This window comes from Bos mutus, chromosome 5 (genome assembly GCF_027580195.1).
Source record: "Bos mutus isolate GX-2022 chromosome 5, NWIPB_WYAK_1.1, whole genome shotgun sequence".
In the NCBI taxonomy this organism is placed as follows: Eukaryota; Metazoa; Chordata; class Mammalia; order Artiodactyla; family Bovidae; genus Bos; species Bos mutus.
This window is the reverse complement of record NC_091621.1, coordinates 15,198,492-15,225,837: the sequence shown is the minus strand read 5'-3', so window position 1 is coordinate 15,225,837 and position 27,346 is coordinate 15,198,492. Positions and strand designations below refer to the sequence as shown.

The following is a 27,346-nucleotide window of genomic DNA, read 5'->3' as shown; positions in this document are numbered from 1 at the left end:
GGCCGTATCAACAGCAGATATCCTCGGTCTTCTGCACGTCTCTTAGAGCCTGTACTATATTTTGCCTTGTTTATAGTTAGAAGTTCCATTCATCTTTAGAGCCAGCATAGCGCATAGTGCAGTGCTTTGAGACAGAAAATTAATGTTCCAAGATCTGGGCTAAGACTTTGCATCATTTTCTCTTAATAATTATAGAAAGCAGTGGAAGTGAGAAGAACCAGACTTATTTTTATGGTAGATAGAGAACCATCTTTGCCTGGAAAAGTGTGCATTTGATAGAAGTGAGACCTCATGGGCCAGGAAATGTCACTACACTGCTTTCAGTCATATTACAAGGGTAGAAAAAGTGTCGATAAAAGTGGGGAGAACAGATGAAAAAGAGAAATCAACAATTAGAGCCTAGATCTAGGTGGGTACAAGAGCCCTTGCAATTCTCCCACAGTGGAGTAAAGGAAGGACACTTTAAGAACAGTGGTATCTGCTATTGCACTTAAAGATGTTTACACTAAAAAAAAAAAAGATGTTTACACTATTACAGTGCAACCCCCATCTCTGCTTTAGTCTTGAGAGCATAAATCTTTAGTCATGTTCTCCACATTCAGGTAATCTTTATCTGAGTAGTGTGGTGTGGTTGGTGCTTCCCAGATGGTGCAGTGGTAAAGAATCCACCTGCCATTGCAGGAGACGGAAGAGACATGGGTTTGATCCCTGGGCTGGGCAGATCGCCTGGAGGAGGAAAATGGCAACCCACTCCAGTATTCTTGCTTGGAAAATTCCATGGACAGAGGAGCCTGGTGGGCTACAATACATGGGGTCACAAAGAGTTGGACATGACTGAGCGACTGAGCACACACCATACGGTCCTGGGGTTGAGGGTGGAAGAATGAAATGATTAATGATGGTGTTGCCCTTAGGATCTGCAGTGAGTCCACTACATACAAACCTTCAGGTTGTGAACTTTCAAAGATGCAGATGTGCGTGCACACTTCCAATAACATCAGGTAGTTCGTGTGTCTGGTGTACGCGGTCATGTGCATGCATCCTCTATAAGTGGTTGTGCTTTTGTGTACTCGACAGTACTGCAAAGAGGACAACAGTAGAGTATCTTTATTTCAAGCCCAGGATGTCCATAACCAACTGCGAAAGTGGTGGTGATGTAGCTGGTACTGCTAAGAAGCACCAAGGGATTGCGATGGAAACAAAAGTGAAAATAATTGAGAGAATGGAGTGATAAGGGGAAGGAGTAACTGAAGAACCAGAGATTCACAATGCAAGAAGCAGCAAGGGGATTTTCTTTATCTCAGGAGGCACTGTTAGTTTTGAGGTGCAGGACCTGAATGTAGAATGGTACACGAAGGTTGCAGCAGCCATTCAGAATGCAGTCCAGTGCTACTGAGTCATGTATGATGAGAAAAAAAAAAAAAAAAAAACGAGCTACTACCTGGTCATCACTGGATCATTTTTTCCCGAAGGTAGATAGAATTGACTTCAGCAAGGAACCAGAACTTGTACCACCAATGTCAGGCAGGAGTGAAATTGCAGCTTGCCCTCATCTCCAGTTGCTGATGACCATTCAGCTCTACCATCTCTCACCTCCTCTGCCTCCTCCAGTCAGTAACTCTTCTTGCTTGTTCACTCGATGATGCCAGCCCTGGTATGCCAGCTGTTGTATTGTACTACTTTACTTTTCAAGATATTTTACTGTAAGATTAAAAATCTTTTATTTTTTGTTTGTTTTTTGTTTTATTTGTGTAAAAAGTATTATAAACCTGTTTCCATACAGTACTATATAGCTGGTTGTGTTAGTTGAGTACCTAGACTAACTTTGTTGGATTTACAAACAAGTTGGACTTACAAACATGCTCTCAAAACGGAACTCATTTTTATGTAGGGGACTTGCTGTAACTGGAAGGGAAGAGAGACAGCTTGTCCAGAAACAAGGCCCTGAAAACAGATACAAACCTTCCAACTTTCCCCACGGTTTGAGATTGGCATTTATTTGGGAGATTTCGGTGGATATGGATTGATTTTTTAAAGTTTGGGCCATTTTGTCTGGATTTCATGAAGTGGGGTCCTCCCTTGAACTGTGGCTTACATTTGCCATTTTTCAAGGAAGGCATTTCAATCCTTACTTTGTATTATATACACATGAAGTCCCAATTGTGGAATGATCTCATTTCTTTTTCTTTTTTAACATTTCTTCTTTCCCCCTCAGAACCCTCCCTGCCAACAAGACACAATATGTTCTTCCAGTTTGAAGATGGTCATGAGGAGCCATTCTCAAAAGGGTATGTGATCTTGAGGAACAAATTTACTTACTCTTTCCAACCCAACTCTCTTGTCCACCCCCTCTGACTAAGGGCTTACACATGTGAGACAGCTGTGTAGAGTGGCGGGTAAGGATCTGGTCAGATAAAAGACAAATTAACTGGGATACATAAGTAAACTGTGACCTCATTAACACTATGCCTTAACCGAGTTAACTGCTACAGAATCCCCAAGGAGGTATAACAGGCCTGCCAAGCCAATTTGCTTGCTGTCCCCCCTACTAATTAGATTAGGTAATTATTGCCATTTAAACTCTTCCTAGTTCATCCCTTGTACTTGAAACAACCAGTTTCCTTCCATTTCCCTGTCATTCTACATCAATAACTTCCTTCAAGTACTGACAAAACACACTTCCTCCAGGAAGACCCTCTCGACTGAATCCATCTCTCAACATTATTGTGAACACATAATGCCACATAAAGTAGATTGAATTCTATATTCTCTAATTGTTTCATGTTCATGTATATGTTTTTCTAACTTATAAACACAAAAATAGACACTGTTACTTAAAAAAAAAAAAAACCCTACTATTACATATATTTTTCTGTTTTTTGGCAGCACCTCAAGGCTTGTGGGATCTTAGTTCTTGCCCTTGGTAGTAAAAGCATGGAGTCCCAACCACTGCCCACCAGGGAAATCCTGAAACCATTACTTCTAAGTTTCTACCTCCAAACCAGTTAGTACAGGGCTGAATTCAATGGTGAAGCCTCAGCAAACGTTTGTTAGAATGAAAATCGAGGCTTAAAGACAGGCAGGCATCTGCTTAGTTATCCAAATATGAATACAGTAGTGTACTCCAGAGGGAGAAGGCAATGGTACCCCACTCCAGTACTCTTGCCTGGAAAATCCCATGGATGGAGGAGCTTGGTAGGCTGCAGTCTGCAGGCTAAGAGTCGGACAGGACTGAGCAACTTCACTTTCATTCATTGGATAAGGAAATGGCAACCCACTCCAGTGTTCTTGCCCGGAGAATCCCAGGGACAGCGGAGCCTGGTGGGCTGCCGTCTATGGGGTCGCACAGAGTCAGACACTACTGAAGCGACTTAGCAGCAGTAGTAGCATCAGTGTACTCCAGAAGGACAGTTTGTGTAAGAGGACTTTAGGACCACTTCCGGCCTCCTTATCCCCACGCCTTGCATCTCCTTGAGCCCTGGAAGTAACTGTGTTACCTACATCATATCCTTTTTTCCCTATTGGGAAATCCTCTTTCTGTGCTCTGAATAATATTAAAAATAACTCTTCTAGCCCTTCCTCCTCCTTCCAGCTGCCCAGAGGACCTGGCTGGCATAAACTCCCTTGTTCACTTCCACTCAGGAGCCAGAACCAGGCACGTGACCCCAGTTCAACCTCTGACTCCAATTCCTCAGGTTACCAAAAGCTATTTTGGGCAATGGAGGCCATGTAGTCCCCTCCTCCCCATTCTCTGGGCCATAGCTTAGCCCTTCCTGGAAGGTCTGTCAAAGCTAATAGATAAATCAACATGTCCCAACACCCCTATCCATCAGATTCCAAGCTACCTTCAGTTTCTACTTCTTCAGCCTCATCTTCATCATCATCAAGCATTAAGTGTCTGTTCCTATTACTTCTCTCCTTGAACATCCTTTTTTCATAGAAAAGAAAACCAATATACAGTCCAATGTTGGAAGACTCTGGCTAAGAAGGAGCTTAAAATCCCTTCTGAAACACTGGATTCCTGTATGTCAAAGATGTAAGGTGAAATAAAACAATAAAGATGTGCAATTTAAACTTGATTGTGACTGCAATATAGAGAATATAGCCAGTATTTTATAATAACTATAAATGAAGTATAACCTTAAAAATGTGAATCACTGTGTTGTACATCTGCAACATATAATATTGTGCATCAACTATATCTCAATTTTTACAAGTGGAAAAAAAAAACCCCGCCTGAAACAACAACCTGATTGTGACAGTGTAAACTAAGTATAGAAGTGTTAAGGAGACCTGTCAAAACTAAAAGAAACTGTTAACCAGGGAAGACTTCCTGGAAGAGGTAAGTTTTCAGTAAAACTGTGAATTTTGTTTTCAAAATGGTAAAAATTTTTTAAAATTAAAGGTATATACTGATAGGTAAATTTCTCTCTCACTCCTTATTCCCTGTTCCCCAGTTTTTCTCTCCAAGAAAAACCACTGGCACTTGTGTATTTTTCAAGGGATCAAGATAATGAAAATGATGAGGGTCATAGATTGTCGGAAGGCAAAGGAGGGCTTTTATGCCTCTGTCTTGACAGGGTGGGCAACGTGCTATGCTTCTTTTTTCTAACTGTGTTCCTCAGATTGCATATATTGAGTTGCTGAGCTCTGCACAGGACACTGAATCATGTTTTATAAATTGTATATAAATTCTTCAATATCTACTTTTCTTCTCTCTTTTTGCCTTTTTGGTAAGTCAACCTCCATCTAGATCTTGCCTGATTAGCCTGGTCTCTCCAGTGGAGAAGTACCTCGACCCTTTTTTTGGGGAGAAACTGATGAGTCTTTTAAAATGTAGCCACCCTACCACCTTAACCTAGCAATAGAGTAGGCAATGGAAAAGCCCCCTTCTGTTGGGCTTGGAGTCCTTCAGTTGCCAGCTAGCTATCTTATCCTCTCTGTGGGGTTTTTCTGCAGCTAAATTGAGGGTTGTTTTTTTTTCCCCCTCTTCTGCAGTTTGGGCACTTTTGCTCTTTCCTTTCTACCCAACTCTTGTCACCGCCAGCGGAGATACGCGCCTTCCCTGCCTCTGGGACTATTGCCATATATAACCCCCAGATCTCCACGCCCTGCTTCCCCAAGTCAGTGGGGAATGTTGAGTTGTGTGATCGCGGACTGGAGGCGTTCGCTCAGAGGAGGCATTGTGGGCTGAGTGAGATCTGGCCCGCCATTTGGTCCTCAGTTTGGAAGGCAACGCAGGAGGGCCGAGGCTCGAATTGCCGCTAGGATTTTGTGGAGCATCCCCCGTGGGCTTCAGAGTGGAGCTAAGAGCCCGGCGCGGCCGGCCTGAGGAGCTGGGGAACCAGGGCGCGAGATGGGGGGTGCCCAGGCCGCTGGGACCGCTGGAGAAGGGCGGAGGGCGCCGCGGCCTGGGGCAGCCTGCGCGGCAAGCGCCCTGAGGCCGGGCCCCCGACGGCCGCCAGGGAGCGCTGCGGGCTCCCGCTCGCCCGCCCCCCGGTAGGCGGGGCTGCGCTCTCCCCGCAGCCGCCGCCGCAGCCGCCGCCTGGGCCGCCCCGTGTCCCCGGTGGAGCCGCCGCCGCCGCCGCCGGGAGCTCGATGCGGACGGAGCCCGGGCCGGGCCATGGGGATCCTCAGCATCACGGACCAGGTCAGCCCTCCTGCCCTCGCTCGCTTCCTCCTTCCAGGGCCCGACACCGCCGCCACGCGAGCCCGGGGATGTGCGGCCTAGGCTGGGCCCGAGCCCGGGGCTCCCGCCCCGCCCCACGCCACGCTCCCCTCAACCGAGCCGGTGTCCTTGGGGGCCTGGCGACCGGCGGAGACACCGTGGAAGCCCCCTGCAGCCAGGACCCCAGAGCGAAGCCCCTCCGGCGTCGCCCCCCCCATCTCAAACCCGGTGTCCCCCGCCCCCCTCCCCGGTTCCGCTCCGGCCCGCTCCCTGAACGCCGGTTCTCCCTGCAGCCGCCCCTGGTCCAGGCCATCTTTAGCCGAGATGTGGAGGAAGTGCGTTCTCTCCTCTCGCAGAAGGAGAACATCAATGTGCTGGTGAGTTGAGATCAGGGAGGATGGCGAACCGGTAATCTGGGCCCTGGCGTTCAGGACCCCTCCCCACGCGTGGGGCGGCTCCGTGTCTGTTCGGCTCGGGGGAGGCCGCAGCTCTTTCCACCCTGGGATGGGCGACTGCTGTACATTGGGGATGAAGAGCAGGGCAGGCTTGGAGCACAGACCAGTAGGGCTGAGGATGCCCAGAAACGGTGTTCTCTTCTGAACCATCCGTGTCTGCAGCGCCCCCACCCCTCCTGGAAGAAGGAGGTTGCTTCGCTGCCGGTGGCCCCGACCCCCTGACTCCACCCTCCTAGGTCCTGGCTTTGACCTAGGATTGGGGTTTAAGAGGCCACAGAACCTGTGCGAAGAGGTTGTGGGGAAAGGCCTGGAGCATTAAGACTTGGGGTCCTGGGTAGTTCACCCCCATAGCCGCTCCTCTTCTCTGCCTTACCAGGACCAAGAGAGGCGAACCCCACTGCATGCTGCTGCCTACGTAGGCGATGTCCCCATCCTCCAGTTGCTACTGATGTCAGGTGAAAGTGGGGAGCTGGAAGGTGTGGTGCCCAGGGAGGGACCGAGGGAGGAGCCTATTTGTTGTATCCAAGGATGGTCCAGCTGGGTCCAGGCGAGGTTCTGTCTCCATCTAGATTTCCTGGCCTGATTCTGGCTTTTCTTCCCCACCTGCTCTCCAACTCCCACCAAAAGAATGTATTGCGTCCCACAGGTGCTAATGTCAACGCTAAGGACACACTGTGGCTGACCCCTCTTCATCGTGCTGCTGCCTCCCGAAATGAGGTACTGGCCTCCCCGCTCCTTTCTCCCTTCTGAAGGGGATGAGTTGGTTAAAGGAGGATGACAAGGGTTGGAGAGCCTTAGTCCGCTGCCCCACAGGTTATGGTCTACCCCCAGGTTGGGAGGAGACCAGACCTTGGCCCCTCCCTCCTACCCCTGGAACTGGCTGGTAAGGCGGGGTGGGGGCTGAGTGTTGCCAGCTGATGTGACGTCAGGGGAGAGCTTAACACTGGGCTGGCAGACTGCAGGGGGCCCTGCTGCCAGGCCTGAGTGACTCATCCCTCCCAGGGGGGCCACCTTGGAGTCTGACCCCCCTCTGGGCACTAAGATTTCTTTCCTTGTGCTTGAGGGGCGGGGGTTGGGAGGGAGTGGTTTGTGACATCCCTGGCCCTTAGGTAGCCTGGAAGTTGACAGTGCAAGGATCAAACATACCTCATCAGTTGGGCCCCTCAACCCTGAAGAGCGGGAAAAGATGACCTTCCTCTTGGCTTGGCAGTCACTTCCCCTGGCTCCAGCTACTAGGGAATGGGAATGGGGTGGGTGGTGAACAGGAGGGGCATTTTAGCTCCTCTCCTAGAGGAGCCAGTATCTGCTTACCTAGGTAATGGAGATGATTTTGATGTCTATGGAAGGATAGAAGAGGGTATTCAGGGCATTAATGTAGTGGGAGCATTTATCTTTCCTAAAAGTGGTGGGAGGTCAGGAGCCTCTGTGTGGGGATCTGCTCGGTAGTGGCTGTATGTGTGGGTGAAGATTTTCAGGGTATGGGTTGGGAAACGATACCAGTTGACTTGAGGAAGAGTTCTGTGTTTTCCTCAGCAAGTTAGGGAAGATTTTAAGCTCGAAGAAAATCCAGAAGATGGAAAGTGGGTATTGAAAAGCTCAGTGTGTTGGAAAAATGAGAGTAACTCTGTGCTGGGGTAGTGGGGAGAGGGGAACATGTGTTCTGTGCTGACCAGTTCTCCCCTCCATCTCCTATTGGTTTACCTCCTGCTCCCCCTCTGTCTTCTCTTTTTTTTTTTTTTTCTGTCTTCTCTTTTATCCTCCGCCCCTCCACAGAAGGTGCTGGGACTGCTGCTGGCACATTCAGCAGATGTGAATGCCCGGGACAAGCTGTGGCAGACACCATTGCACGTGGCTGCTGCCAACCGGGCCACCAAGTGTGCTGAGGCTCTGGCACCCCTACTGAGTAGCCTCAACGTGGCTGACAGGAGCGGGCGCAGTGCCCTGCACCATGCAGTGCATAGCGGGCATCTGGAGGTGAGGACCACTGCAGGCCATGCCCAGCTTCCTGCCTTTTTCCTTCCCTTCCCGCTCCCCTTCCCCTGCTTCCAGGCCATTAGGCCTGGGGAACAGCAGCCCAGATGATTATATAAATACTTGGGCTCAAGCATCAAATGAATGGTTGGGTTAGAGGGGAATTCTTGACTTGGACCTCAAGAGGGTGATAAAACCTCTGAAGCTGCATGGAAAACGTTTGCCTGCGTGCCTTTTTCTGAAGGGAGAGTCCATGTCCTTCAGCACATTTAGAAGACTTCGAATGAGTTCAAAAACCACCAGATCACCTGAAGAGACTCTCTTGAGTTTACCTCAGATTTCCACTTCTATCTGGGTTCTCCTTAGTGTCTGCTTTCTCCATTCCCCCTAGTTCTCTGTTCTTCCCAAGAACAGAAACATTGGGCTGCCTCAGCCTTTTCAGGTGCTCTTAGGTACACTGAAGACAGGAAGCTGGCTCTGAATAGGTGTCTTTGCTGTCCTGCTACAGACGGTGAACCTGCTCCTCAATAAGGGAGCCAGCTTGAACGTTTGTGACAAAAAGGAGCGGCAGCCTCTGCACTGGGCAGCTTTTCTAGGTGAGAGGAGAATCGGGATGAGCAGGATTTGGGGTTCCTCAGGCAGGGATGTAGGGTTGCAGCCTTTGGAGGTGCTCACCCTCCATGTCCTTGAGAGCATGCACTCCCTTCCCAGGGCATTTGGAGGTCCTGAAACTGCTGGTGGCACGGGGCGCAGACCTCGGCTGCAAGGACCGCAAGGGCTATGGGCTGCTCCATACAGCTGCTGCCAGTGGCCAGATTGAAGTGGTGAAGTACCTGCTCCGGATGGGGGCTGAGGTCAGGGTGCAGAGCATGGCGGGGATTCGGGGTGAGGCCAGGGAGCTGGAGTTCAGAATCTCTTCGGGAGATGGGAGGGTGCTGGGGTTCCTGTTGTGGTTTGGGGAGTTGGGGGGATGTGGTGAGAGGATCTGAATAATGCTTGTCTTAAGCAGAAGTGCCTTCAGTCTCTGGGTTGGGAACCTTAGGAGTCTGAGGCCATTGTTGGATTTCTGGGACTCTTTAGGCTCTGTGCAGGCTTCCACTTTGTTTAAACTGATACCTCCCTTATCCCCTGACCCTCACCCCTGGAAATCCAGATTGATGAGCCCAACGCTTTTGGAAACACAGCTTTGCACATCGCCTGCTACCTGGGCCAGGATGCTGTGGCTATCGAGCTGGTGAATGCAGGAGCCAATGTCAACCAGCCGAACGACAAGGGCTTCACGCCGCTGCACGTGGCTGCAGTCTCCACCAATGGCGCGCTGTGTTTGGAGCTGCTGGTCAATAACGGGGCAGATGTCAACTACCAGGTGCCTGAAGGGAAGAGTCGGGGACTAGGGGGAGAGGACCCTGGCTCGGGGTGCTAACTGTATCTGCCCCTCTGGATAATTCTCTGGGGAGTCATCTGCTTGTGTCCTGAATTGACCAGACCTTCCCAGGAGAAAGTGGGTTGAGAAGATGTCCCTATGGTCGCCCTATCTTCAAAGATGTGTCCTTTCGAAAGGGGACTAGGGCATGCTCCATGCTTTGCACTAGGGGAAAAAATGCTGTGTTTCCACAGAGCAAAGAAGGGAAGAGTCCTCTGCACATGGCTGCCATTCATGGCCGTTTCACCCGCTCCCAGATCCTCATCCAGAACGGTATGGACTTGGGAGGCTTTGTGACCTCTTCTCCTTCCTCAGAGAACTCATCTCTAGAGACCCCTCTTCTTCCTTTTACCTCCCACCCCATCTTCAGTCAGGACAGGCATCTGGCGCTGTGGAGCAAGGCGCTTGTGGAAATGGCCCTGCTCCACCTGCCCAGCCCCCCTCAGATGGTGGCTCACTAATTAGTGGGAGTGGCCTGAAGCCTAAGGGTTAGTTCAGTGTGTGCATGCGCTGCCCCCTTTCAGGCAGCGAGATTGATTGCGCCGACAAATTTGGGAACACGCCACTGCACGTGGCCGCTCGCTACGGACACGAGCTGCTCATTAGCACCCTCATGACCAACGGCGCGGATACCGCCCGGTGAGTGCAGAGACCCCCGGCCCCACTTCTAGGCTGCCTCAGACCCCAGGCTGGTGGTGGGGCTGCAGCTGGTCCCCCCTGAGGACTGAGTCCCTCCCCTTCTCGCAGGCGCGGCATCCACGACATGTTTCCCCTGCACTTAGCTGTTCTCTTTGGATTCTCTGACTGTTGTCGTAAGCTTCTTTCCTCAGGTATGAGCTGACTGGTTTGGGTGTGGGAAGGAGGGCAGGAGAGCAGGGGCCATGTCCTGCTCTGGCCCATGCCCTCAGGTGGGACCTGCGGCTGTTCTGGCCCCTCAGGTCAGCTGTACAGCATCGTATCCTCACTCAGCAACGAGCACGTGCTTTCAGCTGGGTTCGACATCAACACACCTGACAACCTTGGCCGTACCTGTCTTCATGCTGCTGCTTCCGGAGGGTGAGTTCTCATCCCCCTCTTTCTCCCCCAGGCCTAGCGAAGGAGTCTGGGCAGCAGTCTGGACCCTTCCTTCTCTCCTGCCCAGAGCTCCCCACCTCTCGAGGTGAGAACAGTGGCAGCAGAAAGTGCTGTCCAGTTCTGTCCCCCTTCAGCCTCTCCCTGGGGAGAAGCCTCTGGCTTCTCCTTGAAGCGCTTTCTCTCATTAACCCGTACCCTCCTTCCTTTCAGGAATGTTGAATGTCTTAACTTGCTGTTGAGCAGTGGAGCTGACTTGAGGAGGAGAGACAAATTTGGAAGGTGTGTTAATGTGCAGGAGTGTATATATACAGAGAGGGTGCCCAATCAGAGACAAGTGATGGAGGAAGTGATGGAGGCAGGGTGGGGAGTTGGAGACTGAGGGAGGAGAACATTACAAAGCAGCTTATGGCTGCACCTCTGGTTGCATTTGGACCTGCCCCTGATTCTTTTCTCCACCCTCCTCTGCTTCTCCCCAGGACCCCACTGCACTATGCAGCCGCCAACGGCAGCTACCAGTGCGCCGTCACGCTGGTGACTGCCGGGGCCGGCGTCAACGAGGCTGACTGTAAAGGCTGCTCTCCCCTCCACTATGCTGCCGCCTCCGACACCTACAGGAGGTGAGGCGCCCTCTTGGTTCTTCTCAGCCCCACTCTCCTCCCCGAGCACCCTACCAGACTTCCTCACTCTCCTCTACCAGGGCAGAGCCCCACTCACCTTCCAGCCATGATGCTGAAGAGGATGAGCCCCTGAAGGAGTCCCGCAGAAAGGAGGCCTTCTTGTGAGTAGCAGAGAAGACCCCTGGGCTGCACCTCCCCAGTAGTGCAGATTCCCGTCCTGTTATTCTCCACCACTGTCTTCTGCTGCCTTACACCCTGAGTTTAATCCTGGACCAAGCACTGTGGGTACAGGCAGAAGTGGGAGAGATACTTCCTTCAAGAAATGGATGGTCTTCTTGAGAGGATCAGAAAAGCTAAACACAAATTCATTTATTCCTCAAGCATTAAATGAGTATTTACTTAATAGGTACACCAAGTACTGTTGTAGGTGGTAAGGATAAAAGATGAATTACCCCGAGATTCTTATTCTTGGGGTAATACCCCAAGATTACACCTTCTAGTGTAAGATGTTAATAATAGAGGAAATTGGGTGACTAATATATGGGAACTCTATTATCCTTGTAATTTTTCTTTATGCCTGTTTTAAAGGGTTTATTTATCTAACAACAACAAAAAGATATTTAAAATCTGGGAGGCCTAACTCGTAACTGTGTGACTTCTGGCAAGTAACTTAATCTCTGGGCCTCAGTTTCCTCAGACACAGTAGGGATAAGAACAGTATCTACCTCAAAGGATCATTGTGAGGATTAAGTGATTTACCACACACTTACTACACAAAACGGTGTTTGACACGTTGTAAATGTTAAATGCAGTATTACTATTACTACTAGTAGAGTTGCTACTGATCTGTGAGAGTGGTGCCAGGGAAGGAGGCACCTGTTGGGAAGGCTGGGGAGGGCCTCCCACAGAAGAGGGTGCTGGGAGTGAGTGTGAGACAAGCAGGCCTTTTCCCAATGGGCTAGGAGGAGAAGGCAGGGTCAGTGTGCCTGGAGGTGGGGAAGAGTGTTTCAATCAGCAGATTGGTAACTGTGGTTGTGCTCCAGGGTCTCTAGGAGCACATTCAAAGGGTCGAGGAGCTAGAGTGGTTCAGGGCAGACCTGGAGGTGGTGGGTCTGGGTCAAACGGGCCGGAGTTAGCCTCCTAAGAGTGAGGGGTGAGCGTGGGCCAGCTCAGCCTGGAGGGGCTCCTTTGCCCTATCCTCTGCTCCTCCCAAACTGTACCCTCCCTGGCTAGGCCTGTCCCTTCCTCACCATCTGCTCCTGTCCCACAGCTGTTTGGAATTCTTACTGGATAACGGTGCAGACCCCTCCCTGCGGGACAGGCAGGGCTACACAGCTGTGCACTATGCAGCCGCCTATGGCAATAGACAGAACCTCGAACTGGTACGTGTGGGACCTGGTGTGGGGAATGGGAGCAGGGCAGGGCCCAGCACGCAGTCTGCTTCTGTGTCTGGATTCTCAGGCCAAGGGGTGGTTGAATCCAGTGTGGTCTCTAGATCCAGGGACTTCGGGGATTGCTGTGGGTGGAGTCAAGGGTGATGTCTTGGGAATACCAGAACCTCAGCACCTCCTGTTCTGTCCATTGCAGCTCTTAGAAATGTCCTTTAACTGCCTGGAGGATGTAGAGAGCACCATTCCAGTCAGCCCTTTGCACTTAGCTGTGAGTCCCAGGTCTTTTCCTCTTGCCTTCCCTGTCCCCACCCGCCCCAGGCCGGCTCACAGGTACCAGCACGTGTGAATCCGTCCTTGCTTCTGCCTTCTCGTGGGGATGTGGCAAGCAGGCAGTGGTCTGAGAGGGGCCCAAGGAGCTCACGGGGAGGCCTGCTGCCCAGAGTCTCCCCTTGGGCCCCAAGAGCAGAGTGGGGCCATGTCTGGAGCTTTATCCATGGATTTCCCACACCCCTCCAGGCCTACAACGGTCACTGTGAAGCCCTGAAGACACTGGCTGAGACGCTGGTGAACCTGGACGTGAGGGACCACAAGGGCCGGACCGCGCTCTTCCTGGCCACTGAGCGAGGCTCTACTGAGTGTGTGGAGGTGCTAACGGCCCACGGCGCCTCTGCCCTCATCAAGGAGCGCAAACGCAAGTGGACACCCCTGCATGCTGCTGGTAAGGGTGCCCTGTGGGCTGCTTCCTCCCCTTGCCACCCCAGGCCTCCTCTGGGACTGGTCCCCAGCTCCCTCCAGAACCCTGAAGGGACTGGGGTTGAGATAGGGTAGGGCAAGGAGGATGCAAACCTCAAGTGCTGACTCTCCCCCAAGACTTCTCCCTACCCCGTGTCCTCCCATGACCTCCACCCTCCACCTGGTCTTCTTCCCCGACCATGCCTGACACTGAAGGCCCCCTCTTCACCTAGCTGCCTCTGGCCACACTGATTCCCTGCACTTGCTGATCGACAGTGGGGAACGCGCTGACATCACGGATGTCATGGATGCCTATGGACAGTGAGTGTGGGCTGGGGGTGGGGTCAGGGTTCCCAGCCCTGCCAGGCCCTCACCCTTTCCCTGCCCCCTCGGTAGAACCCCGCTGATGCTGGCCATCATGAATGGCCACGTGGACTGCGTACATCTGCTGCTAGAGAAAGGATCCACGGCTGACGCTGCTGACCTCCGGGGCCGCACCGCCCTCCACCGCGGGGTGAGTGGGCTTCAGGGTGGGGTTGCTCACAGAAGGGCTCAGACACAGGAGCGCACAGTAGGATATCAGATTGTGTAGTAGGTGGGCCGGAGTCTTAGTGGGCCTTAGCATGCTTGTTCCAGGATGAGGATCTGATGCCCACAGTTCATCTTCCTGATTACCCTGCTCTGTGATCCTGTGTAGTCACCTGCTCACCACCCAGACTCTGCCCAGGGTCCCCAGCTGGCCCTCTCCTGTTTGATAGTGATGCCACTTGCCCGATCCTTCTCCACCATCACCTGCCCTAAAGCTGTCTCCTCCTCATCCCATGGGGTTGTTTGACTCCTTAGTCTCCCACTGCAGAGGGCCAGTGTTAACTCTCACTATCCTGCTTGTCTGATGGCATAGAGTCAGGGAAGGAGATGCCGATCCTTAATACTTAGAATTATTAGAAAAGACCCTGATGCTGGGAAAGATTGAGGGCAGTAGGAGAAGGGGGCAACAGAGGATGAGATGATTGGATGGTGTCACTAACCCAATGGACCTGAGTTTGAAGATAGTGAGATAGTGAAGGACAGGGAAGCCTGGCATGCTGCAGTCCATGGGGTCACAGAGAGTGGGACATGACTTAGCAACTAAACAATACTTAGAATCATGGTTGCAAAGACAAGGATTGGAGCCCGGGAAGCGATTCTTACTCCTGGGCCAGCCTCAGGACTGACACCCCCACGTCACCCACAGGCAGTGACTGGCTGTGAGGACTGCCTGGCTGCCCTGCTGGACCACGATGCATTTGTGCTGTGCCGAGACTTCAAGGGCCGCACGCCCATTCACCTGGCCTCAGCCTGTGGCCACACCGCAGTGCTGCGGACCCTGCTGCAGGCCGCCCTGTCTACAGACCCCCTGGATACCGGGGTGGATTACAGCGGATACTCGCCCATGCACTGGGCCTCCTACACTGGTGTGGCTCTGGGGCCTTTGTGGGGACAGCTGAGATGGGGGTGGAGGGAGGCAGACAAGGACTCGTGGGTTGCTCTGGATCTGGAAGTAGAATGGGGTGTCAAGAGATGGGACAGACCAATGAAAGGGGTCGTGGTGTTATTTCTCTCCATCACCACTCTTCCCTCCTCGTCCTCAGGACACGAAGATTGTCTGGAGTTGTTACTTGAACACAGCCCGTTTTCATATCTGGAAGGAAACCCCTTCACTCCTTTGCACTGTGCAGTGTAAGTCCCTTCCTCAGCCCCAGCTCCACCCAAGGGTCTGTGATGTGGGCATAGGACAGACCGTCTGTTTCCCCATGCCCCTCCTGCTGACCCTTCCTCTTCCTCCAGTATTAATAACCAGGACAGCACCACAGAGATGCTGCTGGGAGCTCTGGGTGCCAAGATTGTGAACAGCCGAGATGCCAAAGGACGGTGAGTGGCAGGAGCCTTGGGAGACGCCTCCGCTGCCCCTGGCTTCCTCTCTGCTCAGGAGAAAGGGTCTCCCGGTTCACTCTGCCCTGACTCCTCCCCACAGGACCCCTCTTCACGCCGCTGCCTTCGCGGACAACGTCTCTGGGCTCCGGATGCTGCTGCAGCACCAAGCCGAGGTGAACGCCACGGACCACACTGGCCGCACCGCGCTCATGACAGCAGCTGAGAACGGGCAGACTGCAGCTGTGGGTGTGTAGGGGCCCCATGTGGATGGGAGGTACTCCCCCTGGGTTTTCATGAGATGAGTCAGCCCTGCCGGTGGGGGTTAGGAGGCAGGAGGCTTGTCTTTGGATGTTTCACTCTCTGCAGAGGGGATGCAAAACATGTGCAGACAAGAGCAAGGAGAGCCAGACTAGCCCGGCTCTGGAAGGGAGCATCACCCCTCTCTGCCTCCCTTCCCTTGTAGAATTTCTGCTGTATCGAGGGAAGGCAGACCTTACTGTGCTAGATGAGAACAAGAACACTGCCCTCCACTTGGCCTGTAGCAAGGTACCGTCTGTGGTGCTGGTGGGGGTCTCTGTATGGGGCAGGGCCTGATGAAAGACCTGGGTCTGGTGAGAGGGCTCAGGGGAAGTCAGGATTGTCCTGTCTGCCTGGTGGGGCAGCTTTGTGTACCCCTGCCACCCTCCTCAGCTCCTGTGGTCAGGCTTCCATTTCTCCAGCCCTCACTCTCTGCCCGCCTCCCTCAGGGCCATGAGAAGTGTGCCCTCATGATCCTGGCAGAAACCCAAGACCTTGGCCTTATCAATGCTACAAACAGCGCGCTGCAGATGTGAGTGCCTGGGGTAGGGGGCTCTTGGCTGAGGGGTGGGGGCTGGGGAGGTGGAAAGGAGGCTGCTGCCCATTCCAGGGGCTCCAGCTCTCTGGAACTCACAGTATTCGCCCGGCAGTGTGGCTGCTCTGGCTGAGGGTGGAAGGGCAGCCTGCCACCCCCTTGACTTCACACTCTCCTTTTCTTCCTTTCTTCCAAGGCCACTACACATTGCTGCCCGGAATGGCCTAGCCTCTGTGGTGCAGGCCCTGCTGAGTCGTGGGGCCACCGTGCTGGCTGTGGATGAAGAAGGTGGGTGGGGTCTGGGGTCAGGGACGTTCTTCAGGAGGTGACTTCTTAACCTGGCTGGTTAATAAACTGGATTTTTTTCCCAAGGGAACTCTTCAGAGCAGGGACCCAACACCGATACGCTAGAGTCTCTGAGGGGAGTCTGACGGAACTAGGTGGAGCCTGCAGGGTCCTCAGGACGACCTCCCGCACACCTCAGCCTCCTGTCCCCCAGGCTCTGCTCTTTGCCCCTCACTTGGACAGCCTGCCTGTCAGCCTCCCGGGGCCCTTATAGCCCCCGATTGTGACCCTATGGGGTGCTTGCCTGCCTCAACTCCCCTCTACAGAGAAGAGCACTCAGGGCCTGGGGCGGGTGGAGGGGGCCCGGGAATACAGGACTCTGGGCTCAGTTTTCCCCTTTGCCCCGCAGGTCACACCCCAGCATTGGCCTGCGCCCCCAACAAAGATGTGGCAGACTGTCTGGCCTTGATCCTTTCCACCATGAAGCCTTTCCCACCCAAGGACGCAGTCAGTCCTTTCAGCTTCAGCCTGCTCAAGAATTGCGGCATCGCGGCAGCCAAGACGGTGGGTGGCTGCGGTGCCCTGCCCCATGGGGCCTCCTGCCCCTACAGCCAGGAGCGGCATGGCGCCATTGGGTTAGATGGCTGCTACTCCGAGTAGCCCCCTCCAGTGTCCCTCCCCCTGCCGGTGGCTTGATATCTTATTCTATTTATTTAGAAAAAGTCTATACATTTAGGGCACTTTAAAGGAGAACACGACTGGGTTGGGGGGGGTGGAGTGGGGAAAAAGCACTGGGGAGCAGCTGCTCACCCCTTTGCCACACCATCCTGGCCTGGCAGGGGTCTGGGACCAACAGGGAGCACCCCAGGCCCTTGGTACCCCCAGGGCAACCCCTTCTGCCAAGTGTCCCAAAATGATTGCTTGCTGCCTGGCGCCCTCTCTTCTGTCCGCTCTCTCAGTTCCCCTTCTGCTGCCAGCTGCCCCTTACTCTTCCTTCTGACTCGCCCCAGTTCCCTTCCCCCTACCCCTGCCAGGCAGATCTCCGCCTCCTCTTCCATACCCATCACTGCCTCCCTGCTCGGCCGGCCCCTCCATCCCCGCAGCAGTGAGAAGCCTTAATTTCTGGTACTGTGTGAGCACTCTGGGGGTGTCCCCCTCCCCCTTCAGGGGCAGCTAGCGGACGAGGGGGGAGGGTATTTAGCACTGGGGCCTGGAGCTTTTCCCCTACTTCTGTATCCCATCACCCCTAAAGTTCAAATGCAAAACACTTGAAGCAGCAACTACTGTACCTGGGCCCCAATCCTGCACTCTCCCGGCTCCTCGTATGCAAATCAAGGGCTGGCATTGCCCCCATAGCCTGCCCCTCCCCTCCTCCCGCCCCCTCCTGGCCTGGCCTCCTAACCACGCACTTTAACACCCACCCCCCACCCCGCTTCTTTCTTTTAACTTCTTTTGGGAGGGTGGAGCCTGTGGCCATTCCCTCTCTGGCTCTCCCCTCCCTTGACTTTGAGGCTTGTCATGAATTTTTAAGTAAGCATTTTATCCTTTAGGGGAAGAAACAAATTAATTTCCTGTCCATTTCAAAACCACAGCCCTAGTCTGTCCTCTGTGTTTCAGGCATGTGTTTGCATGTGTGTGGAGGGAGAGACTGTTCTTCCTCCTGTGTCCCCCAGTCCCACAGTTGCTCTCTGCCCTGACCCCACCCCACCTGCTGCCGCCTTCTGTGATGTCCAAGAGTACCCACTGCCCCCAGTCACTCCTGATCTGAAGCCAAAGATGGAGGGGCAGGGCAGACTAGGGACCGTGGCTGCTCGGGGCCCAGGCGTCTCCTCCAGTGAGAGGAGGAAGGTCTACGTCTACTGGGGCTTGGTTCCTGCCTTCCCAGCAGCTGGGAGAGAAGGGATCAAGCTAAGGGCTGCGCTGAGATTTCCTGATGTTGCACCCTATAAGCCAAACTGGGCTGGAGTGAGGAGGGGGCAGTTTTCTCTCTAAATGTAGCATTGAATTTGGCCCTGGTCCCTTCAGACGCCCTGTCCATCCATCTCCTAGCTCAGCCTCCTGGACAGTGGGACCCGCTTCCTTAGCCCAGCGTTCCCTTCCTTAAACTCAATACCTCAGCCAGGGGCCAAGACACAGAACTTGAATAGAGGTCCTGCCCTCCCCCCAACCCCAGTGCATCCTCGCCCAGTCTGGCTGCCATCAGTATTGTCCCTGGAGGACTGGACAGGCTTCGTTTACACAGTACAGGGCCTCCCCCCGGGGTGGGGTGGGGGAGTCCCCTCCGTCTCCTTCCCCCACCCGTGCTTGCTTTATTCACAATCTTACACCCTTTTCAGTTGTGTCCCCCACAGGTCTGGCCACCCTTGCTGGGGTGGGCTGAGGGGAGAGTAGGGACATCCCAGGGACTCCCCGCTCCCTCGCAGACACCCTTCACCATACCTCATGCTGGTTTCCCGAAGCCTGGGGTGTTCATCCCAGTCCTTACTCTTTTTGTCTGGCTCCCTTTCCCTCCCACCCCTCCTCTCTGTGTCTTGCTTCCCCCAACCCTCAGTTCCTAAACCATTTCAAAGCTTCCAAATGACCATTATTGGTGAGAAAGAGTGTGCAGCTTTTAGTTTTAATCTTTATTTTCTAAGCCAAAGGGCCTTGCAATGCCCCTCTTGCCCACCTCCCTGCGCACCCTGTCCTCCCCTAGACGACAATCAACGTGACCTCTCTTAAGGGCTGCAGCCCCCACCCTGCCCCTGTCCTGCTGGTTCTGCAGAGCTTGCCCCTGACTTCACTTCTCTCTCCTCCTTCCTGTTCCACCCCCACCCCCTCATTTTGGTGCTGGGAATTAGGTGGCGGGGGGGGGGGCAGGGGGTGCAGGGAGATGGGTCCTCTGGAGAAGACTCTCGGGATTGCAGTCGTGTTCTCCTTCATCAGTGTCTGGTGACGACAGGAAGACGCGAGTGTTTGTCAGGAGCCCCTTGGTTTTGCTAGATGAGATTTCTGGTGACTGCCTGGTCCCTGCAGTGCCTTTGGCACACCATCAGCAGTGCTGGGGCAGGCCATGGGGCATCCTCTGTCCTCCTCGTGTGGCTGTGAGGAGGCCGGGAGGCCGGGCAGCCTCCTCCCTTATGCCAAAGGAAATCCCACACCCCACCCCAGGCTCCCCAGCCCCTAGTGTCTTTTGAAGCATTTTGACCATTCTCATGGCCACTGCATATTTATTTTAATGTTAAGTTTTTGATTTTTGTTTTAAACCTCTTTGACATAAACGGGTGCGGAGAAATCAACCAGGCAGAATGCCCCCCCCAATCTTAAGGAGGTAGGGCGGGGAGGAATCGTCTCCTTCCCTTCGCCCTCCCTCTCCCTGTCCCCCTCTCCCCACCGCAGCTCTAAAGCACTTGCTTCAAGTAATAAGCACTTTTGAGAAAAGGCCTATTTTAAGTGAGGACCCTGGGAGCCGCCCCAGGTCCCAGCAAAGGGGACAGAGCGAGGGCTACGTAGGAGACAGGGAAACAGATGTGTGAATCAGAGGGCGAAATGGAAAGAGCCAGTTTTTAGTTTCTGATTTTTGGGGAGATGTTTCTGATTGGGCGGTGGCTTTGGTAGGGTTGTGTACTATCCTTCAGAAAAACAAATGGCACAAACTGTGGGTCCCTGGATGGACCAACAGACCCGGGTCACTGCCACTGTCCAGCCGAGACTGATGGGCCACCTCCCCCGCCCCGTGGCCCCCTGAGCCATAGGACTGCTGAAAACCACTGAATGTACAGCCCAGGTTGGGGTGGGGAGCAGCCCCTGGGGGAGGGGGCTTCTCCTTTCGTTTGGTGCTGTGGGGGGTGGGAGAGATGAGACGGAGGGACTGCCACCCCACTTCGACATGTGTTCCTTGGGGTGGAGGGGCTGAGGAGGGTCTGCCTCCCTCTCCAACCCCAGCCATGGCCCCTCTTCCTTCCTCACCCCTATCCGTTTTGACTGTAAGTCCAGCTCACCTTTGCCTTCAATATGTAACCAAAGGAAAACTCAATACTGTTTCCACCGCTGTCTGCCCACCCGAGCACCTTCTTACTCCCCGGACCTAGGAGGGGAGAAGAGGCGGGGTGGGGTGGGAGGCGTGGGGCCAGAGTGAACGGTTCTGCAGCTGTGTACCCCGCCAAACCTCCATTGGGGTCTTGGGAGGGGGCGTTGGGGCCAGACTGGAGGCACTGGGAGCAGGCACGCTCGGGATCTTGTGTACGTGAGTGTGACTTGGTCTGAGTGGCTCTGGGGACTGTGCTCCGGAGGGTGGCCCCTTCCTCCTTCCCTCTCTGCCATTTCTCACCCTCTCCCCACACCCAGTGTTCATTCCCCCACCTCCCCTTCCTGCCGCAAAGGAAAATAGCCTTACAGACCCTAGCCCAGAACCCCTCCTCTCGGGGCAAACCAGTACGGGGCCCCAACCCACCTAGTTTGAACCCTACCTTTGAAGGAGGGATAAGGAGTAAAGCAGCCCCTTCCCATCTAATTGTGGCTCCAGCCCTCAGCCTTGACCCAGATCGGGCAAGAGCTGAGGGGAGGGATCTTTGAGGACCAAGCCCAGTGGTCTGGGAAGAGGGAGGTAGAGAGGGAAGGGTCTGACTTGGGGACCCCCTCCTGCCGACCCAACCCCTAGAGAAGCGACCAAATCCCAGAGATGGGAGGAAGCTGGGGTGGGGAGGGTCTGCTCTATGAATTACTTGAAGGTACTGACTGAGGCTGCTGTTGCCCACTTGGGTGTGAGGGGGACACTGTCACTGCGTTTGGGAGGGCCGAGGGTGGCGGGGTTGAGAGGGTCTGCCCTGGGCCCTCGCTCACTCCCGCCAGGCCCTTTCCCTGGGGAGCCTGGCTTCGCCCCTCCCACCTCCATCCCTCACTCTGGGCACCCTCTCCAATTGCACTAAAGTAGCTGTGTGCCAGTCTTACCCCACACCAGGGCGGGGTCTCTGCTTCCAGTCCTTTCTCCCCTACCCCGCCTCTGCTCCTGTCCCAGACAATCTCCTTGTTCCTCTGTATTCCTGGGTAGCTCAGCTTTGTGTGTGTGTGTTTTGGGGGGTGGGGTGGGTTCTGGCTGGAGTGGGTTTGCTAGGAGTTTGGGAAGGGCTAGGGGAAAGATGGCGGATGAAATCTCCTGCCCCCTTCCTCAACTCCCGGCCACATAAGCCTGGGAGGGAGGGTGCCTACTCTCGCTGCCGCGTGTCTTGCAGATGTGCCAAAATGGGGGTGGGTGGGGGGGAGGGTGCCTGGCAGAGCAGCCCCCAGGGTGGCTCTCTCAAAGCAATACAGTTCCTCCTGCCTGGGGGACGGCAAGACAGGGGAGAGGGTTGGGTTGGGGACCTGGGGGTTCCCTGTGTACAGCTGTGTATATTCAGGGGTGTTCTCCGTCTGGTACCCGCTGTGGGCGTCTCTGTGTGTGTGAACCTCCCCTTCCCCGTGCCCTGCATGACCTGTGATGCTGCAGACACCACCATCCTGTGTGCAGGGGTGTGTTGGGGGCACCGAGGGGCACGCCCCATGTCCTGTTGCGCCCGCCGCCCTGTGACCCATGTACTCGGTTGTAGGAAGTAAAGAGAACTGAGCACAATTCACTGGATTCTAGTTGAATCTTTCTCTAAGCAATGTTCCCCGCCTGCCCTTCTCCCTGTCCTGGATTCACCTGTGGTGCTAGCATTGGGGTCGGGGGTGGGGGGCGGGGTGTTAAATGCTGGTGGGCAGCAATAAAGGGCAGCCCTGCCCGGATGCCTGCATCCCCAGGGTGCTGAGGGCAGCAGGGAGAAGTGGGGACCTTGGTGCATCGTCCCGACCCAACTCGCCCCTTCCTCTCTGGGCTGAAGCACAAAGCTCTCCCCCGCAGACCAGATCCAAGCGTCCTGCACCCTCCAGGCCCTCCCTCCCCCTACCTGCTTTGAGCCCTCCTCCTGCCACATCCCTGTTTTCTATGCTGTTTTGGTGCAAGTACAACTGTCGTAGTCATGGCTTGGGGATGGGTTCTGTTTATTAAAATCCTATTGATCCTACTGGCCCTGTGTCCCGCCTCCATTCCTCTGGCCGGGGGGAAGGCAGGGCAGCCTGGATGCCTTTCCACCAGCCCCCCTCAGTCATCAGAGACAAGGGGCCACAACTGCTCCTCCAGCAGGGCTATGGTGAGCATGAGGGCACCCCCCAGCAGCAGCCCCAACCCCTGCAGCAGCACGTGGAGCTGGGGGAGAGGCTCAGGAGGACGAAGCAGGGCTGGGAGCTGAAAGGAAAGAACATCAGGGGGTCAGAAAAGCCCCCTGCTTCCCACCCCCGCCCCCCCCCACCCACCCCTGCCAACCCTGTGCTAGCTCTTCCACGGTCCCGCATCTCAGATGCTGGTGAGCCAGTGGTTCCCCCCAACCCCGACCCTGCCACCCTTCTGGTGGCTCCCAGTGGAGGCAGAGGGGCTGAGACTCCCCTCTCCACACCTGCCCGCTTCCCTTGGTTTCTCTGCACCCCCCACCCCTCACCATGTCCACAAGGGCCACATAGAGGAAGACCCCGGCAGTGACCCCAAACACCCAGGGAGTGAGGGGGACAGGGCCCAGGCTGAGCCCCACCCCCAGGGCTGCACCCCCCAGCCCCAGGACTCCAGACACCAGGCTCAGCAGGAGCAGCTGCCGGAAGGGCAGCCCAGCCTGGAGCAGCATGGCGAAGTCACCTGTGCAGAGAGGGGACAGGGCAGCAGGGAGTTAAGCCCGGGCCACCCCTCACCCATGTCACCCCCCAGCCTCCACGTTCCACTGCTTTCTAGAGTCAACCTCACTCCACTCCGGCCATTCCTACCCAGTTCGTGGGGCAGCTCGTGGCAGAAAACTGCTACAGTGGTGCTGAGGCCACTGGAGAAGCCATCAGAGAAGGCAGCCCCTGGGTGGGCAAGATGGGAGGTGGATAGTCTGGAAGAGGGGTCTTCCCAGAGGCAGTAGCACAGGGGCCCAGAGCTCCGCGCCCCCCCCTTCCTGGTAGCCCTCTCCCAGCCCCACCCAGTAACTAGAGGCCCACCCTCTCCCTGACCTCCCACCCTCCATCCCCTTTCCCACACACCTATGGCCAGCCCATCAGTGAGGTTGTGCAGACCGTCTCCCAGGAGGACCATCCACGTGATGTTGGTGCCACCACCACCCTCGTACCCGTGACTGTGGCCTTGGTGCCCAGGAGGGGCTGGGACTGCTGGGGCTGGCTGTCCTGCTCCCTTGGGCTCTGAGCCCCTGGCTCTGCAGGAAGGACAAGAGCCATGTTGGCGGCTGCAAGTGAGCTGGGAGCCAGGGCCCGCTCCTCATGTTCTCTGGTCACCTGGAGCTGCCTGCAGTGGCTGAAGGGCCACCCCACTGCCATCCTCCAGGTCCAGGTGTGGAGTTCTGAGGTCCTTTCTTTTCTGCCCGCAGCATCTCTGAAATGGGAGGGCATCCTTCCTGATGGAGGAAGCAGCAGAGCCAGGGGGCAGGGAGAGCCCGGGCTGCCGGCTGCGAAAATGACACTGGTTCCACCTCTGGCACTTGGGGATGTTCCCTGGCCTCTGCTCTCTTCCCAGGTTGGCACCCCTCTGTTTCTCGTTGCCCCAAACTCAGGAGAGGAGCCCGTTTGGCCAGAAGTCCTGGGTCTGTGCTGAGGAGCCCAAACCCGCTCCCTGCTGGCCATCAGGCCCCGCACAGTCAGGCAGACGTCAGAGCCAGGAGCGCTCGGCCCCTCACCTCCTGGCTCCAGTAGCCAGTTCTCGGCTAGGACTCTGGGCTCGGCAGGAAGAGGACATCAGGGTGTCACTCACTGGCTTGCGCCCTCGACGCCGCAAGAGCCCTAGCACATTCTCCAGGATGAAGAGCAGGAAGAGACCTCCAAGCACCGAAAGTCCTGGGCCCAGGTCCTCCTCTGGCTGCCCACCAGCTCCAGTGTGCTGCCCTCCTTGTGCCTGATGGAGAGGCGGTCAAGGGCAGACTCCAAAAGCCCCCTGCGCCCGACAACACCCCTCTCCTGAGGTGGTGGAGGGGGCTGGCAAGCTTTCACCCACACTCCCTACCAGAAGGCAAATGTGGGCTGAGGCTGGGGTGGAGAGAGGATGTCCTGTGACTGCGGACACGGGCAGGGGGCAGGGAAGGGGCTTCACGTACGTGCGGCAGCAGGTGCAGCAGCGCATCCCCACAAAGAGTGCCCACAGCCACGGCCCCCAGGAAGCCCAGCAGGGGCCGCAGCAGACGAGGTCCCAGGAGCCGCAGCAGCAGCAGGGAGAGGGGCGCAGGCAGGCTGAGCAGCAGGACTGCCAGGGTGCTATGAATCAGGGCTGCACAAAATCAGGGGCTGGAGTCAGGCGGAGCTGGAGGGACACCTTAAAGGTGGGATGGGGCAGAGAAATGCTGCAAGGGGAGGCAGGACCCCAGTGAAATGAACCCCCTTCCTTGGCTTGAGACCCACTTCCCCCAGCATTCACGTGTCCCACCCCCAACTCCCGCTCTCACCCACTGACCAGATAGTAGATCCCCTGAGGGGGTCGGAGCTGGGGCCCGGATGCAGACACGGCTGTCAATCTGATAAAGCAGGGCTGGACACAGCAGAGCAAACTGACGAGGAGTGAGAGGAGCAGCAGGGCTCAAGCCAAAATTGACCAGCAGCTGGGAGCCATTCAGACACTGGGGAGGTAGAGTTGGAGGTTAGGCACCAGGGAATTGCTGAGACCTGTGACTCAGATCTTAAATGTTGGCCCTTCCATTGCATGAACTCCTGGGTCTCTTCCAGGGTCCCCTTCACTCACATTGCCAGGTGCATCAGGGACTCAGGACAGTTATAATCAGCATTTAATTATCAGTAAATATTCAAACCAAAGCTAATAATTCAATTCAGTGCAAATTGGGTGCTAGTGAGCACTGCCACCATCTCCCTCCCTCTGGAGCTCTGGTGTCTCATTAATTTGGTGATGATGGTCAGATAACTAGAGCCCTCCCTTCCAGAATCTTAGAAGGGAGAAGAACCCTAAAATGCCATGCAAACCTCCTCTCAACAGCCCTGACACTTATTCCACCAGCCTTGGATCGAGTGCTTCCCATGATGGGGCGCTCAGCCTCACCAGGTCTGTTTCAGGGCTGGGTTTGGCTGCCCTCCGGTGTACATGGAACATGTTCACTGACTTTCTAGATGATGATAGCCATCTACCCGCTGCAAGCCTCCTCTCCAGGTAACCAGCCCCAGATCCCACCCTGGGCTGCTCCTCTGGATTCTCTGCTTTGCCAAGTGTGGCCCCTAAACCCAGTCTTAGAGCTTGGGCCATGGGTTTACCTACTGTGAGCACAGGGGAACATATTTCTCTACTGGAATAATGTACCCTAAGATCACACCTGGAATTTTTTTAAGTAGCCATTTTAAATTACTGACTCTTCAAACATTTCAGACCATCTAAATCCCGTGGCTCCTATCCCCTCGAGGGATCATCACTCACATCCTCATTCAGATGGTCAGCCAGTGAATGGTCCAGCAGCAGAAGCCTGTGAAAGAGGCCCAGGCCCGAGGGGCCTGGCCCATGGGGTGGTCCTGGGGCCTCTGTCTCCGCCAGGTCACCCCACCCCGAGGGGTCCAGAGGCAGCCCTGTCCAGACATCCACACTCAGCTCGGGGTCCTGTGGCCTAGAGTGGATGGGATGGCAAGTCAGGCTCCCTTGTGTTCTCTTACAAAGGGGCCTTGAAAGGATACAACAAATCAGGGTCTGGAAAACGTGTAACTCCAGGAATCTAATGTTAGGAAGGCAGAGCTAGGCAGCCAGAGGAGACTTTTCTCAGTAGGGAAGAGCTGGGGTGTGACACTTTAGGTGGGGGGAGATGGGTTAGTACCTGTGTGTGGAATTGTCTCCCGCTGGGGGCGCACCCCGACCAGCAGGAGGCCCGTGGTGTCCCAGGCGAAGGGCCTGAACTCGGCCTAGTCCCAGGTTGTGGAGGAGCCTGGCTAGGCCCGCTGCGGTCAGCGTCCCATTTTCCCCATACAGACCAAACAGCTGGGCGAGGTAATGGTTCTGTTCCTGCTCAGCAGGGCCCAGGTAGGGGGCTGAGCCCTCCACCTGGCCCAAGGCCACCCACACACACAGGCCAGCCAGCAGATGACTCATTGGGGGCCCCATCACTGGGGGGACAGGCTTAGAGGCTCTGGTTCCGGCTTCTATTCCCCCTGGTGGAACATCCTGAGGACTGTGCCCTGGAAGAACAAGGAGGAAGGGGCTGGGGCTCCTGCCATGAGCCTGCACTCCTCATACCAACCCCCCAAGCCAATACAGTGGCAGCCCCACTTGCTCACCCTTCCTCTGCTTTGCCTCCTGAGCAGCCTCTTGTTTACCAGTTTCTAGAGCAAGCACTTTTCCTGACCCAGAACAATCCCTTCACCTGATCCAGAGCCGCCCAGCCCCTGTCCCTCCCATGTCCCCCAGAGCCCAACCCTCAACCTCACCCCACCTCTCTTATACTCGCTCAATCCCCAGGACCTCACCCCCACTGGCAGTGTGAGAGCCGTCACCTCAGGTCCCCATGAGGCCTGGCTGTGGGCACTGAGAGGTTCCTGACTTATGGAGGGGAGCCAGGCTCAGTCTCTAGCTGCCCAGGTAAGTTGAAGGCCACGTCAGATAGAAAGCCAGGATGGCCAAGCCCCCGCCCCTAGCCCACCTGCCTGGGGGTGGGGCCAGGGGAGGTGCCAAAGTGGGAAGACTCACATCAGAGGAGTTAATGGTTCACTGGTCTCTGGGGTGGGGGTCAAAGGTCAGTCTCGGCTGGGCCCCCGAGTAGGGAGGGGCCACTCTCTTCCCCTGGAAAAGCCACATGGCCAAGGAGAGCCTGGGCCTGGCCTTTTCTTCTAAATAATTTACACACACCCCCAAGCCAGTCGGTACCATCTTAGCCTCTCGCTGTCTAAACTGCCACCCCACCTACCTTACATATGGCATTGGGCTTCATTCAGCTCCAACCCCCATGCCCCATGCCCACATTCCCTGGAAAGT

The 27,346-nt window shown here is 55.3% G+C and overlaps 2 protein-coding genes across 2 annotated transcripts; one reads left to right on the top strand and one right to left on the bottom strand.

The window, feature by feature from the left end:
• The first annotated feature begins 5,481 nt into the window (after positions 1–5,481).
• Positions 5,482–22,385, top strand: ANKRD52 (ankyrin repeat domain 52). Its single transcript, XM_070370382.1, has 28 exons — positions 5,482–5,650; positions 5,962–6,045; positions 6,500–6,578; positions 6,770–6,840; positions 7,897–8,097; positions 8,603–8,690; positions 8,806–8,948; positions 9,248–9,460; positions 9,712–9,790; positions 10,042–10,156; positions 10,265–10,347; positions 10,456–10,573; positions 10,802–10,870; positions 11,068–11,208; positions 11,289–11,369; positions 12,479–12,590; positions 12,796–12,867; positions 13,116–13,317; positions 13,565–13,652; positions 13,728–13,845; positions 14,566–14,785; positions 14,963–15,050; positions 15,159–15,242; positions 15,346–15,491; positions 15,709–15,791; positions 15,992–16,074; positions 16,274–16,365; positions 16,772–22,385. The coding sequence occupies exons 1-28, from the start codon at positions 5,624–5,626 to the stop codon at positions 17,020–17,022; spliced, it is 3,231 nt and encodes a 1,076-aa protein (XP_070226483.1). The 5' UTR covers positions 5,482–5,623; the 3' UTR covers positions 17,023–22,385.
• SLC39A5 (solute carrier family 39 member 5) lies at positions 22,348–27,218 on the bottom strand. The gene is given in 11 exon segments (XM_070370383.1): positions 22,348–22,603; positions 22,854–23,044; positions 23,170–23,250; positions 23,428–23,559; positions 23,562–23,597; positions 23,677–23,773; positions 24,149–24,289; positions 24,489–24,658; positions 24,842–25,004; positions 25,808–25,991; positions 26,196–27,218. Coding segments are annotated over 11 exon segments (1,623 nt in total). The 5' UTR covers positions 26,480–27,218; the 3' UTR covers positions 22,348–22,459.
• Positions 27,219–27,346: the final 128 nt, after the last annotated feature.

Coding starts and splice junctions, on each gene's coding strand:
- ANKRD52 (XM_070370382.1), top strand. CDS start 5,624: ATGGGGATCCTCAGCATCACGGACCAG. Junction 11,370..12,478: donor CGCAGAAAGGAGGCCTTCTT/GTGAGTAGCAGA, acceptor CCTGTCCCACAG/CTGTTTGGAATTCTTACTGG. Junction 13,318..13,564: donor GACACCCCTGCATGCTGCTG/GTAAGGGTGCCC, acceptor CTCTTCACCTAG/CTGCCTCTGGCCACACTGAT.